Raw genomic sequence first — 14,867 nt, 5'->3', positions numbered from 1 at the left:
CAAAAGATGTCAGTTTCACAACGTTTCGACCTGGTGAAGAAAAAGAATTTATGCATCAACTGTTTTTCGTCCTCGCACATCATGAGAAATTGTTCATCCAGTTCCTGCAGAGTTTGCAGCCAGAAGCACCACACTATGCTCCACCAAATTCCGAATGATCGCTCTTCTTCGCAATCAAAATCGTTTCCACCATCCACACACTATTCATCGACTTCGCCATCGACTCAGAATGCTCAAACAAACATCTCGAATAAGTCTTCCTCGCAATTGCATACCACGTTGTTACCAGAACCTCAAACACCTTCGACCTCGGAGACTGTCACTAGTCTCATTTCTACTTCACTAGTTGGTAGTACAAGAACCATACCATCCACCGTACTGCTACAAACAGCGCTCGTAAAGGTCTTCGACCTCAACGGTCACACACAATGGGCAAGAGCACTGTTAGATCCTGCATCCCAGCTTAACCTCATCACGGAAAACCTGGTGCAGAAACTCAAGTTGCGCCGTTATCCCGATTACCAAGAAATCGGAGGCGTAGGCAATTCTTTCGTCGTATCGTCGCACACAGTCAAGGTTCGAATTGGATCACACTGTTCAGATTTCGTTACCGAAGAATCCTGTCATATTTTGAAGAGGATTACTCATGAACTCCCTACGAGGTCCATCAATAAGTCGTCGTGGATTATTCCTTCGGATATCACTCTAGCTGATCCCAAATTCTACGAACCGGGATCAATCGACCTTCTGTTAGGAATGGAGATGTATTATGATTTACTTTTGAATGGTTTCATCAAACTCGGACCTGAACAGCCAATCATGCAAAACACAGTGTTTGGCTGGGTTGCTTCAGGAAAAATAGACTCTGGGCATACAGAGCATACAGATCGACAATTTGCTCATGTTTGCGGATCCAAGTCACTTGAGAAACAATTATATCGATTTTGGGATTTGGAGTCCTGTTGGCGTGATAGTACACATTCCCTAGAAGAATCTGCTTGTGAAGAGCATTTCTCACAATTTACCTTCCGTGACACCTTCGGAAGATTCGTAGTTACCCTACCCAAACGTCAAGCTTTTCTGACTCAACTTGGACATTCGAAACAAATTGCAACCAGAAGATTTCTGGCATTAGAACGTCGATTGGATTCCGATGTCAGATTAAAGGAATCTTATTCAAACTTCATCCAAGAATATTTATCGCTAAATCATATGAGAGAGATAGATGATGAAAAATCCATAGTCACTCCATCGTACTATTTACCACACCACTGTGTACAAAAAGCGGATAGCACCACTACCAAGCTACGCGTTGTGTTCGACGCATCATCGCGAACGGATAGCGGAGTTTCATTAAATCAAGCGTTGATGGTCGGTCCAGTCATACAGGACGATTTGTTTTCGCTAATCGTCCGATTTCGAATACATAAAATTGCAATCATAGCGGACATCGAGAAGATGTTCCGCCAAATTGGGATACACCCATCTGATCATCCACTCCATAGAATTCTATGGCGAAATTCCTCACAGGAGCCGATACGTACGTTTGAGCTCACGACCGTGACATACGGTACGGCTTCGGCGCCATACTTAGCTACCAGATGCCTGAAGGAGCTGGCCAAGCAAGAGAGCATCAACTATCCAAATGCATCGCGGGTCCTTGAGAATGATTTTTTCATGGACGACATGTTGACTGGAGTGAATACCATCGAAGAAGGGAAGGAACTCTGTACACAACTGATCCAGCTGTTACAATTAGGCGGATTCAACCTACGCAAATGGGCGTCGAATTCCAATGCTACTCTTTCGAAAATTCCGGCTGAGTTACGTGATGAGAGATCACTGTTCACATTGGATGTCGATCCTACGCCTATCAAGGCTCTCGGTTTGCAGTGGGAACCATCACTCGACAGATTTAAATATGCCATACCGGAATGGTCACAGGGACCCATAATCACTCGACGTGTCGTTCTATCGGACACCGCTAAACTCTACGATCCGCTTGGGTTAATCGGTCCGGTTGTGGTAATAGCCAAAATCTTCATACAAACTCTTTGGCAACGCACTAACTCATGGGATGAGCCACTAGAAGAAGCACACCAAAAGTTTTGGCTCGAGTTTCGCAGTACTTTGAATGATTTGTCATTGCTTTCTATTCCTAGATGGGTTGCCTGCAGACCGACTCCAGCAGCAGTTGAATTGCATGGTTTTTGCGACGCGTCGGAAAAGGCCTATGGAGCCTGCATTTATATGCGAACAGTTTCTGCTGATGGAATAATCTCTGTGCATCTTATGGCGGCAAAATCGCGAGTAGCGCCGCTAGGTGTTTCGAAGGGCCAAAGGCGAATATCTTTGCCGAGGCTAGAGCTTTCATCAGCACTTCTTTTGAGTCATCTTTTCAATAAAATAAACACTAGTATTCCGTTGAATTTCAAACCGTTCTTTTGGACGGATTCCTTGATCACGTTACATTGGCTCAGATCGACGCCTTCGCGCTGGAAGACGTTCATCGCGAACAGAGTATCAGAAGTGCAACATCTCACAGCAAATGGTATTTGGGCACACGTTCCTGGGATTGACAACCCTGCTGACATCATATCCCGAGGAATGTATGCTGTTCAGCTCAAGGATACAGCAGCATGGTGGAATGGTCCATCTTGGCTTAGTCAACAGCCTCGTTTCTGGCCTGCATTAGTACAACCACCCTTAGTAGACGTGCCTGTGGAATATCTCGAAGAACGACCGATTTCGTTACCGATTCAAGCCTCTCAACCAAATGAATTATTTTATCTTCGCTCTAGCTTCTCGAGTATGACTAGACTTGTCGCTCTTTTAATGCGCTTTATTCACAACACTAGAGCGAAAAACCATTCCGATCGTCACTTTGGGAACATTCAAACTTTCGAATTGGGTGAAGCAGTTAAAACCCTCGTAAGGATTGCCCAACGTGAAGTTTTTGCTATTGATATCGCAGCAGTATCCAAAGAAGGGCAAGTGAAACCGAATTCGCGGTTGAAAACTCTTTCTCCGATTATGTCTGATGGAATCCTACGAGTAGGAGGTCGTCTTAGAAATGCTTCTATTCCTGAAGATCGGAAACACCCAATGATACTCCCTTCACGACACCCTCTTACGGATACCATTCTCCAACATTATCATACAAAATATTTGCATGCTGGACCGCAACTTCTTGTTGCCTGCGTACGCGAGAAATATTGGCCACTTTCGATTCGTAACTTGGCACGGAAGGTGGTACACTCGTGTATACATTGTTTCCGCTGTAGACCAAGTAATCTTCAACAAATAATGGGAGATTTACCACCAGAAAGGATTACTCCCACCCTACCATTTGTGAATACCGGCGTAGACCTCTGCGGACCATTTCAGTACCGGAAAATTCGCAAAACACAACCAGTTAAATGCTATATTGCAATTTTTGTATGCCTTGTTACGAAGGCCGTTCACATAGAACCTGTCTATGATTTGTCGACTGCAGCATTTATTGCGGCGTTACACAGATTCATTTCCAGAAGAGGCAAGCCGAAAATCATCGAATGTGATAACGGTCGAAATTTCACGGGAGCATCGAGAGAGCTTGCTGACCTAGCGAGGCAATTCCGTTCGCAAAATCACCAATCAGCTGTTATCAAGAACTGCGCTGAAGAAGAGATTACGTTCAAATTCATCCCGCCTCGCAGTCCACACTTCGGCGGCTTGTGGGAGTCAGCGGTGAAATCATTCAAGCGCCATTTCCGCTCGACGGTTGGGAATTCTATTCTCACACAAGATGAGTTCGTCACCCTGCTAACACGCATTGAAGCTTGTTTGAACTCCAGACCGCTCACTCCACTGAGCGCAGATCCGAACGATCTGGAAGTGTTAACGCCAGGACACTTCCTGGTACACCGTTCTCTTACGTCAATTCCAGAACCCGATCTCTCAGCAATTCCCCGCAATCGACTAGACCGCTGGCAGGAGAACCAAGAACTCCTGCGTCGGATTTGGAAGCGGTGGACAACTGATTATTTATCCGGTCTACACCCTCGCACAAGGTGGACCCAAGTTCGAGATAATATATCGATAGGAACAATGGTTCTTCTGAAAGAAGAAAATCTTCCACCATTGAAGTGGAAATACGGGAGAATCACGCAAATATTCCGAGGAGACGACAACCACGTGAGAGTGGTATCCGTGAGAACAGCTGACGGCGAATATAGGCGAGCAATTGCTAAAATTTGCGTTCTACCAATCCATCAAGCAACAACCACCCCCACTGGCGATGCCAGTTCCAGCGTAGATTTCATCTAATCTTCCATCGCGGGTTCACGGCGCAACGATCGGAGGCCCATTGGCCTCCGAACCATGTAAGTGTTTGTATTTAATGAACTTTCAAAAAACTCAAGGAATTTTTTTTCTCCTGCATGTTTGGTTTCGTCGACGGCTACTGCAACCCACAACCCGAGTACACCCAACGTGTGTTACTAGAAGCTTCAGAGGACGCATATCTGGATTTCTACAATGCCCATAGACCATGGCAGACCATTCCCTTACGATTTTCGATGACATCTCCAGGATTACGATGGAACAGATGACCAACAAGTGACCAAGCAGATGAACCAGGACCGAGCAACAAAACCTTACTAAAACAGTGAATAAGCATCTTACAATTCAATGAATTAAAAACAATAGCATTAGGACTCATATATGAAATCGCAATTAGGATCAATATGTACGATTAATTTGGTTGAAAGGATTAACCTTTCAACGGGGGCCGGCTTATGTTGGAGCAGCCTATCATCTATCGAATCAGCAGCATCCTATCCCCCAAAAAATACTCCTATTGTTAATCCCATCATCTATTGCGTAACCCAATGTACTGAAATTGAAACCTAGCTGCGACTAGGGAAAGAGAGAGAAAGCTAGAATAGATTGGCAGATCCGTTTGGCTATAAAAGAAGCCAGACAACTAGGCGCAGCCTCTTTTACACCAGATCTGATCCACAAAACAGTTCGCGCGTTTTCTTTCGAAATAAAAAATATCGAAAAATTCAAATAGTTCGTTGTTTCCGCATAATTAATTCCGACGGTTCTCGCCTGATCACATTTGATATGATTTTCTGCTGCGACAAATCCCCCTTCGGCATCTTTTATCGTTCACCATCCAACGACTAATCATCATCCTTTTGCCATCATCGCTCGATTGTACCACTGGTGGAGTGAAAAAACAATACCCAACAATCAAACTAAACGCTCCATTTCAAAATTTTATCAAAGAGTTTAACAATGGAATTTTTCAATCATATCCAGAATGAATTTGCAATAGTAGCTTAACGTAATCATACTTCATATGCGGTCGTTTCTCGGACACAACCTTCCTGTAACTTTATATTAGTGACTAAAATGTTTGAATGATTGTCATTTTATCGACAAACTATTGCGCTGTTCTCGCACCTTTTGTTCTTAATAAATCTTAGCTGTGACAGGTATCCTGACTTCCAACTCCGACCAAATGATATTCCTAATCATACAAGACACTCAAAATAGTTTCAGTAACCTAGATAAAATGATAGGATCAATCATTCACGCTCAGTTTACGATCCTTCTTGTAACTAAATTCATCTATACCCATCCAATTAGGATAACCAAAGCGAGTGATTTCTTGCCTGATAAATTCGTTGATACGTTTGCAATCAAAAAGTATGATTGCGCAAATGAACTTCTCTAGTTTGAACGTCTGGAGAATTTTTGATCATCAATATGGGCTTAGTTCGAACAATTGTTTCTTTGCATATGTCCGATTCAGTATTTACTTACCGCATCCAATTTCCACAATTTCCGATGTGTCATGTTAGGCTCGTCAGACTGCCTACCGTTCCAGCCTCGATGTCCTGTGAGAGAACTTTCGTTTTTCTTGTGCTTCTCGATTGCAGCATGGATCAACAGATCTTTCAAGTAAAGTTTACAATTAAACCTTACCTTATTACAAACAACATCCGTGATCCCATTGAGTGATTGCTAATTGCGAATCATGAGAAGTCTGGACTAAACAAAGGATAGTCTGGGTGTCTGGATATTCTGTAAATGTCTGAAAGATTCCAGATAAATCTAGAAGGTTGGTCACGTTGCCTGGAACATTGAAGTAAATTCAGCAAACAATAAACACAAATATTCGTTCAGTTACATATTTTAGTTAAAATTTATTTTGATTGCACCAATTATCTATAAAACATTTTGAAAACAAAAAGCTAATCGTCATTTTACCAATTCGTGATCCGTTTAAAGCCCAAATAGATTGAAATTTTTTGTATGATTTTCCTATGATAAATTTAAACTATTTACACTCTTGCATTAACTACAATCTAAGATTTCTCCTCTGTGACTGCTTCGGCCGGGTCCTTATTGGCGATCGAACGAATTGTTTGTACTTGAGCTGCGTCGAGGGTGAAACTTGTCCCCGGGTAAGCGTAGGTCTAAAATCATCGGCTTTACTCTGTATGTGTAGCATACATAGGCGCTCCACGATTTCCCGCTCACGACGCAATGCAGGGGGCGTCGGTTTCACAGAAGGTTCGCTTTCGGGACCCTCCATTATTTCCGACATGTTAGGCGAGAGAGCTTTCACGCTTGGTCCACTATTCAGCAGCGGCGTTGAAGTCACCACTGGCATCTTTTTCTCAGAGGTTTTCAATGGTTGTGGAGATTGGATGATTAAATTAGCATTATTGTCATTTTCCATACTTGCAGATAAATCCAGCTCAGAATGTGCCGAAAGATACAACGTATTGCCGGTGGTTGTATTGTCCATGTCTAAATAATCCAACGCTGTTTTCAAAATCGATGATAGCTTTATCAGGACTAAAATAATTATTGCACTGAACAATTCAACCACTTCCATGATACTACTTTATTCACTGCTCCGATTGATATTTTTACGACGTTCACTGTCTGCCTGCCAATAACATGACTGACTGGGTATCAATAATTTCCTACCGACATCGACAAAATGACTGACATACCCTTGCAGGTATATTTTTCGTTGACCCTTCCCCGAATCACTGAAGAAATGAAGAACGATAACTGAGTGTGCAACAAAACCGAAAGGACAATATATTAATCTACACGATTTCTTTAGGATTTTCGCTATCGGTTTGGAAAAAGTCACATCATTTATTATATTCGGATGAGGTTTGACCTGTTCTGATGCCCTCGAATACCAGCTCACAATAACCCGAACACATATTGATGGCAATGCGCAACGCTAACTGTGGATTTAAAGAGAAGTCAGAAATGGCCATTGATCCTAGCAAGAAAGCATACGACGAACGAAAGAACATGAAACGCAGAAGTAGTAGTGGAATGTTGCTATAAACATGAATTTGATTGCATCGAATCGATGAAATTTTCATATGCTTTCAAGGTCGTTATGCGATTCTACAGTTATGAACTGTGACTCTACTTGGGAAGTATTGCGATTGACGAAATTATGATAAATTCAACATAGAGCAAACACCAACATAACTGAACATTGTGTTAGTATTGTTGTATATTAATACTTTAGTGAACAAATAATTCGAGGAAGGGTTTCAGACGGAAGGTTACACAACATTCAAATTGTTGCTATTTTCGATCTCTTGTTATTTTTCCCTCCGTTCTCATCTTGTCTTAAAATTTAAATATAATGAGATTTTGGACATAGAAATTAACAAATTAGACTTTATGATTGTTGATAGGTTCATTCCAGTGCCTTTTGGTTATTCAACCGTTTTACATAAAATACCGAATCATAGTGAATCGATTGGCCCAAAAACTAAGATATCGAGACTGATTCGTGGTACATTTGCATATCAAAGGGCGCTACCCAGCAAACATTAAATCGCATAACAAGCGTATATATATAACATCATATGCCCTAAAATTTGGTTGGCATATAATGCGCCTAACTGGCATATGCATGCAAAAGTGGAGGCCATATACATACATGGCAAATGCCTACCGAATTTGTTTGGATGAATATGCAACTTTGACCGGCTATAATAGCGATTATGTTGAAATTCAATTGCGATCTAATATGAATATATTCATGAATTGTCAAAGCACCAAATACGGCTTTTGCCATACTCATATACGATTTATTTCAGACATAGAAAAAAAACAAATGGCGCAAAATATTTTCGTGAAATGTTTATTATAGCCTCACGAATCGCCATTTTTATATATGAGCATTTATGTTTGTAGAAATAAGTGGAATATATGAATGTTTAAAATGGCACAGATTGATGTTTGGTGAAAACTGCTCCGATGTGAGTTCGAACTCCGGTCGTCTGGATTATCATCCACCAGCTATCTCGCGCGGCTATCTGAAATTTAATTCAACAACGGTTAAAACTTTCTAGTGCATCAGAATTTCATTGACATTTCAATATGATGTAATATGTTTTCTATTAGGATCTAATATGATTTACTGTTTCATGATTTTCTTCAGCATGCAACACGATTTACTACAGTACTCAATCGATTTAAATTCTACGCTTATACGACACACTAACTGCATCAGCGTAATATACGCATATGATGCGGATTAAATATATTTTACGACAATGTACATCATAAAATTGATGTTTATTATACCGAATTGCGACTTAATTTGATAATGGTATATAAAATAAAATATATTTTTTGCGATTTCAAATATACACGTTACATACTTTGATTGATATTATATGCGATTATGATTTATTCGGATTTCTTGTAAGACTTGGCACGTGCAAAATTATACGATTTAATGTTTGCTGGGTAGGACGTTCAGTTGAGTAATACCGCTCGATGCGTGACCGGCCAAAGCGTTTGAATTTACGTTATTCAGTAAGTGGTTTTATGTGGTATACAAGCCAATCCAAACTTTACACATTTTCATAGCAATTAACAGAGTCGATACAAAACGATACAATAAGTACGGAGAGAATGGATAGCAAAGACTAAGATGTTTGGATCCTATGGAAAAATTGTTTCTCATTTTAGTCAAAATGGTATAGTGGAAAATATAATATCACTTTTCTTACTGAGAGAAAGTGCATATATGTAGTTCTCAATTGATTTTATACATTTGGGAGTAGATTCGGGTAAGGAATAAACAATCGTCATGTTGTCAGTGGTACGTTTTCAATATCAAATAGTTGCAATTAAACAACAAAAGTAAAATATAACTGCCCTGTATCGATGTTTATAAGATAAAAAAGATTTTTGACATTATTAAGTTTTAGTTATTGTTGTCTACTGTCGAGCGAACTCTGGACGAGATAGATATCATAGAATTTCAATATTTTAGTAATATACTAACAATTCTATCGGGGCTCATGCAATTTTTGTTTTTTCTTTCGTGGCGTTACGTTGGTATTATAGTCTCTTACTTATACCAACAAACTCGCCCATTTTAAATGTTCATTTAATTTTTGTCGGCTGTTTTCCGTACTAACAATTCCCCATCAGTGTGACGTTTTTATGATAGTTTGGTTCAGCCCTATGCTTAAGAAATCATCACGATGAACCATTTGGCATCAAAACCTCTATTCAAACCTTATGCACGCAAATTAGGAGAATATATTCAGATATATAATACTGCATTTAACAAATATTGTTCGTTAAATGCAGTTTAAAGTCAGTTAGAAAAGAAACTCCATGTTGTGGTGGAAACGTTGATTTGATCTTATTTTGATTCGTTTTGCTCTACTTAGACTACGCTATCATAGAAGATGATCTTTGTCTGACTGCATTACGTTGTCAAATCGTTTCTCTGGTGTATTATGCAGGTAAATATCAATAGTTAAACAATGATCTGAAAGATATTTTATACAACAACATATATTATAATTCAGTAATCGTCTTATGAGGCACTATTGTTAGACTATTATTCAACTGACTAGTTTTTGTAATCCTAATGACTGTATGACAAATTATCTATAGTCGAAAAAAGTTATACTTCAGACTTCAACTTTGTTATGAATTGTTGAACAAATGAAAATAATAGCGTAATGCGTATTATGCAGGTAAATATCAATGATAGAACAAAAGATTGAGTTTGGCCTGAATAAACTTTTATACAGCGTATAGTTCAGCACATAGTTTTATTGAGTACTCAATGCTATTGTTCTACCATTATCCGGTTTAATAACAGCCAATGATTGTTTGTTGGGTTGCTTGCACGTGTTTCGACTCGTCTCAAAATTTTGTACATTTCAAAAAATGGATCAAACAATCTTGTGTGAAAGAGAAGGATTTTATGTGAAAAACAAAAATAATTTCGTGAACGCATTTCGAATGTAACCTGTGGCACATGGTGAAGCTACTTTGAACCAAAGCAACGAGAGCATGCAAAATTCGTACCAAAAAATCAGGACGCCCCAGAAGGATCTCATAATCAAGGCATGTCCTGCTAAATCAGGACAAATGGTATCCCTAGTCAAAGCATGTGCAAGCAAAACAGCTGTCGAAAGTTAACTGGGCATTCGAAATGGCCGAACTCGTCGAAATAAATGAACCAACATCAACAACGTTTTACTGTATTAATACCAAATTTTATCTTCTTTCCAATGGGCGCAACAGAAATGTTCTCAGAGTACTTTTTCCACTAGAGCCAGTTTAAGACAAACAGAACCCAAAACAAGAAAAGTTCTATAACTCGGACACAGATGAGATTTAACCATATGTCTAGAAGGATCGCCTATAAGACTCTGGGTGAGCAACCTAACACCCTGTATATGCGACAACAAATAAAACAAAATGCAAAAGGGAAGTTGTCACAACGAAAACAATGTGGTTGTATGGTTACTTTTTTCTTGTTCCTTCATTCTAAACTTTAAGCGCCATCATGTGTATCCAGTACTTCAACGAAGAATGAAATTGATTTTTGACCCGCATGAAACTTGTTATTGTAGATAATTTTGATTGTGATCATACGTGCTATTGAAATCAAATCCCCCTTCTGTCTCCAGTAAACGACCGGCCGTTTTTAGAAGAAACACGGAGAGATCATAAACAAACCTCCGAAGCTTTTGCTCCGTTTGTTAGATTTTTATTTGAGAGAGTAAACATCTAGCTAATTGGTTTTTGATAATGGTTGAGAATGAATTTTTTAGACAAGAAACAAACATTCACGGGTTTTTTGTTTGGCGACTGTGGCTATGGAATCACAAGATGGTGCAAAACCTTACGCTGAGACGTTCTGAAGAAACGTAAGCAATATTTAGATTCAGTAGTATACAATATTATGAATGTATTTTTATTTGGTATTTTTCAGTCAAATTATACCTGCTCTATACCTGCACACTACACTCGATATTATAAAAAAAAGGGAACCCATTACATATGATAAGACTGGAAGAAAATAAGAGACGATTTTGTTACCTCATGAGATATATCATATAGTAATTGCTAATGTTGTGAATAAGATAGTCAATGAGCTCAGATGTCGTCACTCGATTCATCAATTACCCAGAATACTTCGCTGATGAAATTTAAGCCATTCGGGAAAGATACCAGCATGAAACGAACACGCGCTTCGCCTGTTGCTAGTCCATAAGAACCGAAACTATAGATCGCTCTCAGATCATCGACATCCTGTTCATCCGCATCAAGTTTCGAACACCTGACTCTCGAACTGAACAAAAGATATAGATATAATCGAATGGATATAAATGAACAAAACGAAGACTTCTATTTATCGGATACAATAATTACCCGCTATCAGATGGTTTTCGGATCTATTTTGAATCCACGTTGAGTCAAAATACGGTAAATTACATCTAATTCGACAACTAGCTAATTGGACAGACCTGTAATGTGACGCGAATAGTTGAGCGTTTTCGACTCTTTTTAGGCATTTTTCTAAACATCGAGTTTGTTTACTTAATATGTAAACATATTATTGAAAATAGCCACCAGACGTCGACACTGTACCACTGTCATTACCAATGCCTAATTACAGGTCACAAACGCCTCTGATGCAACACTGAGTGGTGCGACAGTATGTCAAATTAAATACATTTGTGTAAACATTGAGTTCGGGGCCCAAGTTATGGCCCAACATTAAAAGTCGCCACAAGACGTCGACACTGCACTACTCTCATCGACAATGTCTAATTACAGATCAAAATCGCTTCCAATGCGACACTGAATGGTGCCTCGGCATGTCGCATTAAGTATAAATTCTGGATCAGCATGTCAAAAGGGCCTATCTTCTTTGATCGATTCTCTTCATCTACATTCTCTTTCATTAATAACTAAGCAGTAACAGCATTTCCTGATGTGTTCGATGATAAGAAGTGTGAAAGGGAACCTCGTTTATCAAACCACATGACAAAACTGGAGTAATATTTGTCTGAAAGGCCGTGGTTATCAAAAGAGAAAGTCGACTAAGAGAATCGATCAAAGAAAATAGGCCTTTCTGACATGTTGATCTAGAACTACTGTATTCTATTTACGTTGGACTCAGGGTAGAATATGACCGACGACTGATACATCCCAAAATCAGTCACATTTACTAATAATTTCTTTGAGTGTATGAAGATACTGTCTCACATGTTTATATTCATCTTGATTGGCGGTAGCAAAACAATCACATATATGTGACTGTCGCTGCTGCATATTCATTCTAATTTAAAATCAGTTAAACTTTGTGGAAGTTATACTTGAAAATCCTCCAAATATAGAGATGGGCAGTGAAGAAGTTAAAAGCACGGAAATGCTACGAGAAAACGACTCTTATGAGGGGTTGTCACAAGATTCCCAAGCCGAGAGTCAGGAGAGTACCGAGGCGACTTCAGTAGATGAGCCATATCAGAGCCAAGAATTTTTACAGCGGAAGTTATACTTTCTACTAGAACAACTGAAGAAAATGCACGCCAGTTTACCAGAGTACGTACGATCCGGAAGTAAGAACTAAATCTTTTAATACATATACATATTCATCTTACAGGCAATACCAGATGCGGATTTCATACGAACTGCTAGCAGGCTTAGCCAATTCTTTACAGAATCACACAATCTTCGAAATAGTGAAAGGGCTCATGGAAATTCAACATGTAACCGAGAAACATTTGATGCAAGTTAGGGAGAAGGTGGAAAATGATCACCAATGTAAGCTAGACGAATATGTTTGCGAATGTATTTTGGGGTCACTTACGATTAACCTATTTTCAGTGGAAATAAAACAGTGGGAGTCAAAGATTCAAGATCCTGAAGAATTGGAACACATTGTGGCCCTGATGAAAATCAAGCACAATAAGAACATGAAGGAGACAGACATGAAGCTAGTGTTGCACCTGGACCAAAAAGTCAAAGACCAACAATCGACGCTGGAGAAAGCTGGTGTTCCCGGATTCTACGTAACCGATAACCCAAGGGAAATAAAGATACAAATGTACTTGCTGGATTTCATTCTGCGCTTGAGCAGGATAAAGTTCGATCCGGCGAAAAAGTACGAAGTATCCTGTTGAAATCACTTTAATTTATTCCAAAATCTGTGTTGAACGCAGATGTCACTATTAGTTATGATTGCTCTTTCCTGTGGAAACTAAGAAATAAGTTGATATTGAAATTAAATGAAACGTCATAATGTGGTAAAAATCTATGAATAAATTGATACGACAAATATTGGGAAAAATGCATGTTTTGTGTACTTTCATACTTTCATGTTCTGTAACAGCAAAATTAGCATGCCTTACTCAGTGAATAGATTGCATGAATGTGCCTTCGCCGCTTCATGGCTTATAGTGGTAAGGGTGCTCACACAATGTTTGGCCGAAGCCAAATATTTGACTCTTTTTGACAGATAAAATTTTATCAACGTGTACTGATCAAATATATTCGACACAAAACACAACAAGTATATTCAGTTATTGGATGCTTGAAATATTTTTTCGGTCTGTTGGTCAAACCTCAGTACATGGTTAGCATGGTTACCTTAATTATTTCAGTCTAATTTTTTCATGTTCAAATTTTGCCACTGTTGATAATTGAATAGTGGCAAATAAAAAAGTGTTTGTACAAATTTTAAACCACAATTTATCTGTCAAAAAGTGTCAAAAATTTGACCTCCGAACAAACAGTATACGGCCAACTTAAGACAAACTACACTATCTCACACTATCCCCTTCACCGAAGACTCAGGTCATCGCCGCTAGGTGCCGCTGTTTCAATGGGTAAATCAAAGCGTTTAAAAGTATATCCTAAGGTGGGTCAACACGTCAAACCCAATCTGCAGACATCTTGAAACTATATTGTGTTTTGCTTGTAAACAAAACACAATACGCTTGTGCACGATTTGTGAACTCTATTAAATACGATACTTGACAAACGTTTCGTTTTTTCTATAAACAAAACGTTTATCTTGGAATAAAGTACGAGAATCAGCTGAGTTATACTCATTAATGAAATTAATGAGAGAATACAGAAATTCTGAACGTAGTGAGCAACCTCGGTCTTCTATGCTCCAGGTAAACAATCCCCTATCGCTCCCTATAACTCACTTAGTGGCCAAACGGTCCTACCTGGTACCATAGGCCCTGGAGTAAAAAGCGAAATTATTTCCAATTGAGCTTTGACATATCCTCAAAATTCGATCATTTATAAACAATTTGTTGAAATATAAAGTAATACGAAGAAGAGAAGTTTATTTTACAAACAATTTTAACCAACAAATTGATATCATATTTGCCCAAACCATTACAGCGACTCAGCTAACGCAATGAATGATTCCTGGAATGACAGATGACTCTTGGTTACTGCTGTCCTCGAAAACAACTTCCCAATGAGATTTCGTTGTATTATAAATGTTGCGTATACCTAAATATTTCAATCATTAAAAATGTAAC

The 14,867-nt window shown here is 39.1% G+C and overlaps 2 protein-coding genes across 2 annotated transcripts; both read left to right on the top strand.

Annotated features, from left to right (window-relative positions):
- LOC129765547 (uncharacterized) lies at nucleotides 1–4,308 on the top strand. The gene has a single exon (XM_055765952.1). It carries the CDS (start codon nucleotides 7–9, stop codon nucleotides 4,306–4,308), a length of 4,302 nt encoding a protein of 1,433 aa, XP_055621927.1. The 5' UTR covers nucleotides 1–6.
- An 8,293-nt stretch (nucleotides 4,309–12,601) lies between these two features.
- On the top strand, nucleotides 12,602–13,647 carry LOC129769480 (gonadal protein gdl-like). Its single transcript, XM_055771778.1, has 3 exons — nucleotides 12,602–12,909; nucleotides 12,971–13,131; nucleotides 13,195–13,647. The coding sequence occupies exons 1-3, from the start codon at nucleotides 12,707–12,709 to the stop codon at nucleotides 13,488–13,490; spliced, it is 660 nt and encodes a 219-aa protein (XP_055627753.1). The 5' UTR covers nucleotides 12,602–12,706; the 3' UTR covers nucleotides 13,491–13,647.
- Nucleotides 13,648–14,867: the final 1,220 nt, after the last annotated feature.

Source organism: Toxorhynchites rutilus, chromosome 2, assembly GCF_029784135.1.
Source record: "Toxorhynchites rutilus septentrionalis strain SRP chromosome 2, ASM2978413v1, whole genome shotgun sequence".
In the NCBI taxonomy this organism is placed as follows: Eukaryota; Metazoa; Arthropoda; class Insecta; order Diptera; family Culicidae; genus Toxorhynchites; species Toxorhynchites rutilus.
This window is presented reverse-complemented; position numbering and strand designations above follow the sequence as displayed.

Bases quoted from the DNA above. Each gene is read 5' to 3' on its own strand.
- LOC129769480 (XM_055771778.1), top strand. From the start codon at position 12,707: ATGGGCAGTGAAGAAGTTAAAAGCACGGAAATGCTACGAGAAAACGAC. The intron at 12,910-12,970 runs GTACGTACGATC...TTCATCTTACAG, and splicing joins ATGCACGCCAGTTTACCAGA to GCAATACCAGATGCGGATTT. The intron at 13,132-13,194 runs GTAAGCTAGACG...ACCTATTTTCAG, and splicing joins GGTGGAAAATGATCACCAAT to TGGAAATAAAACAGTGGGAG.
- LOC129765547 (XM_055765952.1), top strand. From the start codon at position 7: ATGTCAGTTTCACAACGTTTCGACCTGGTGAAGAAAAAGAATTTATGC.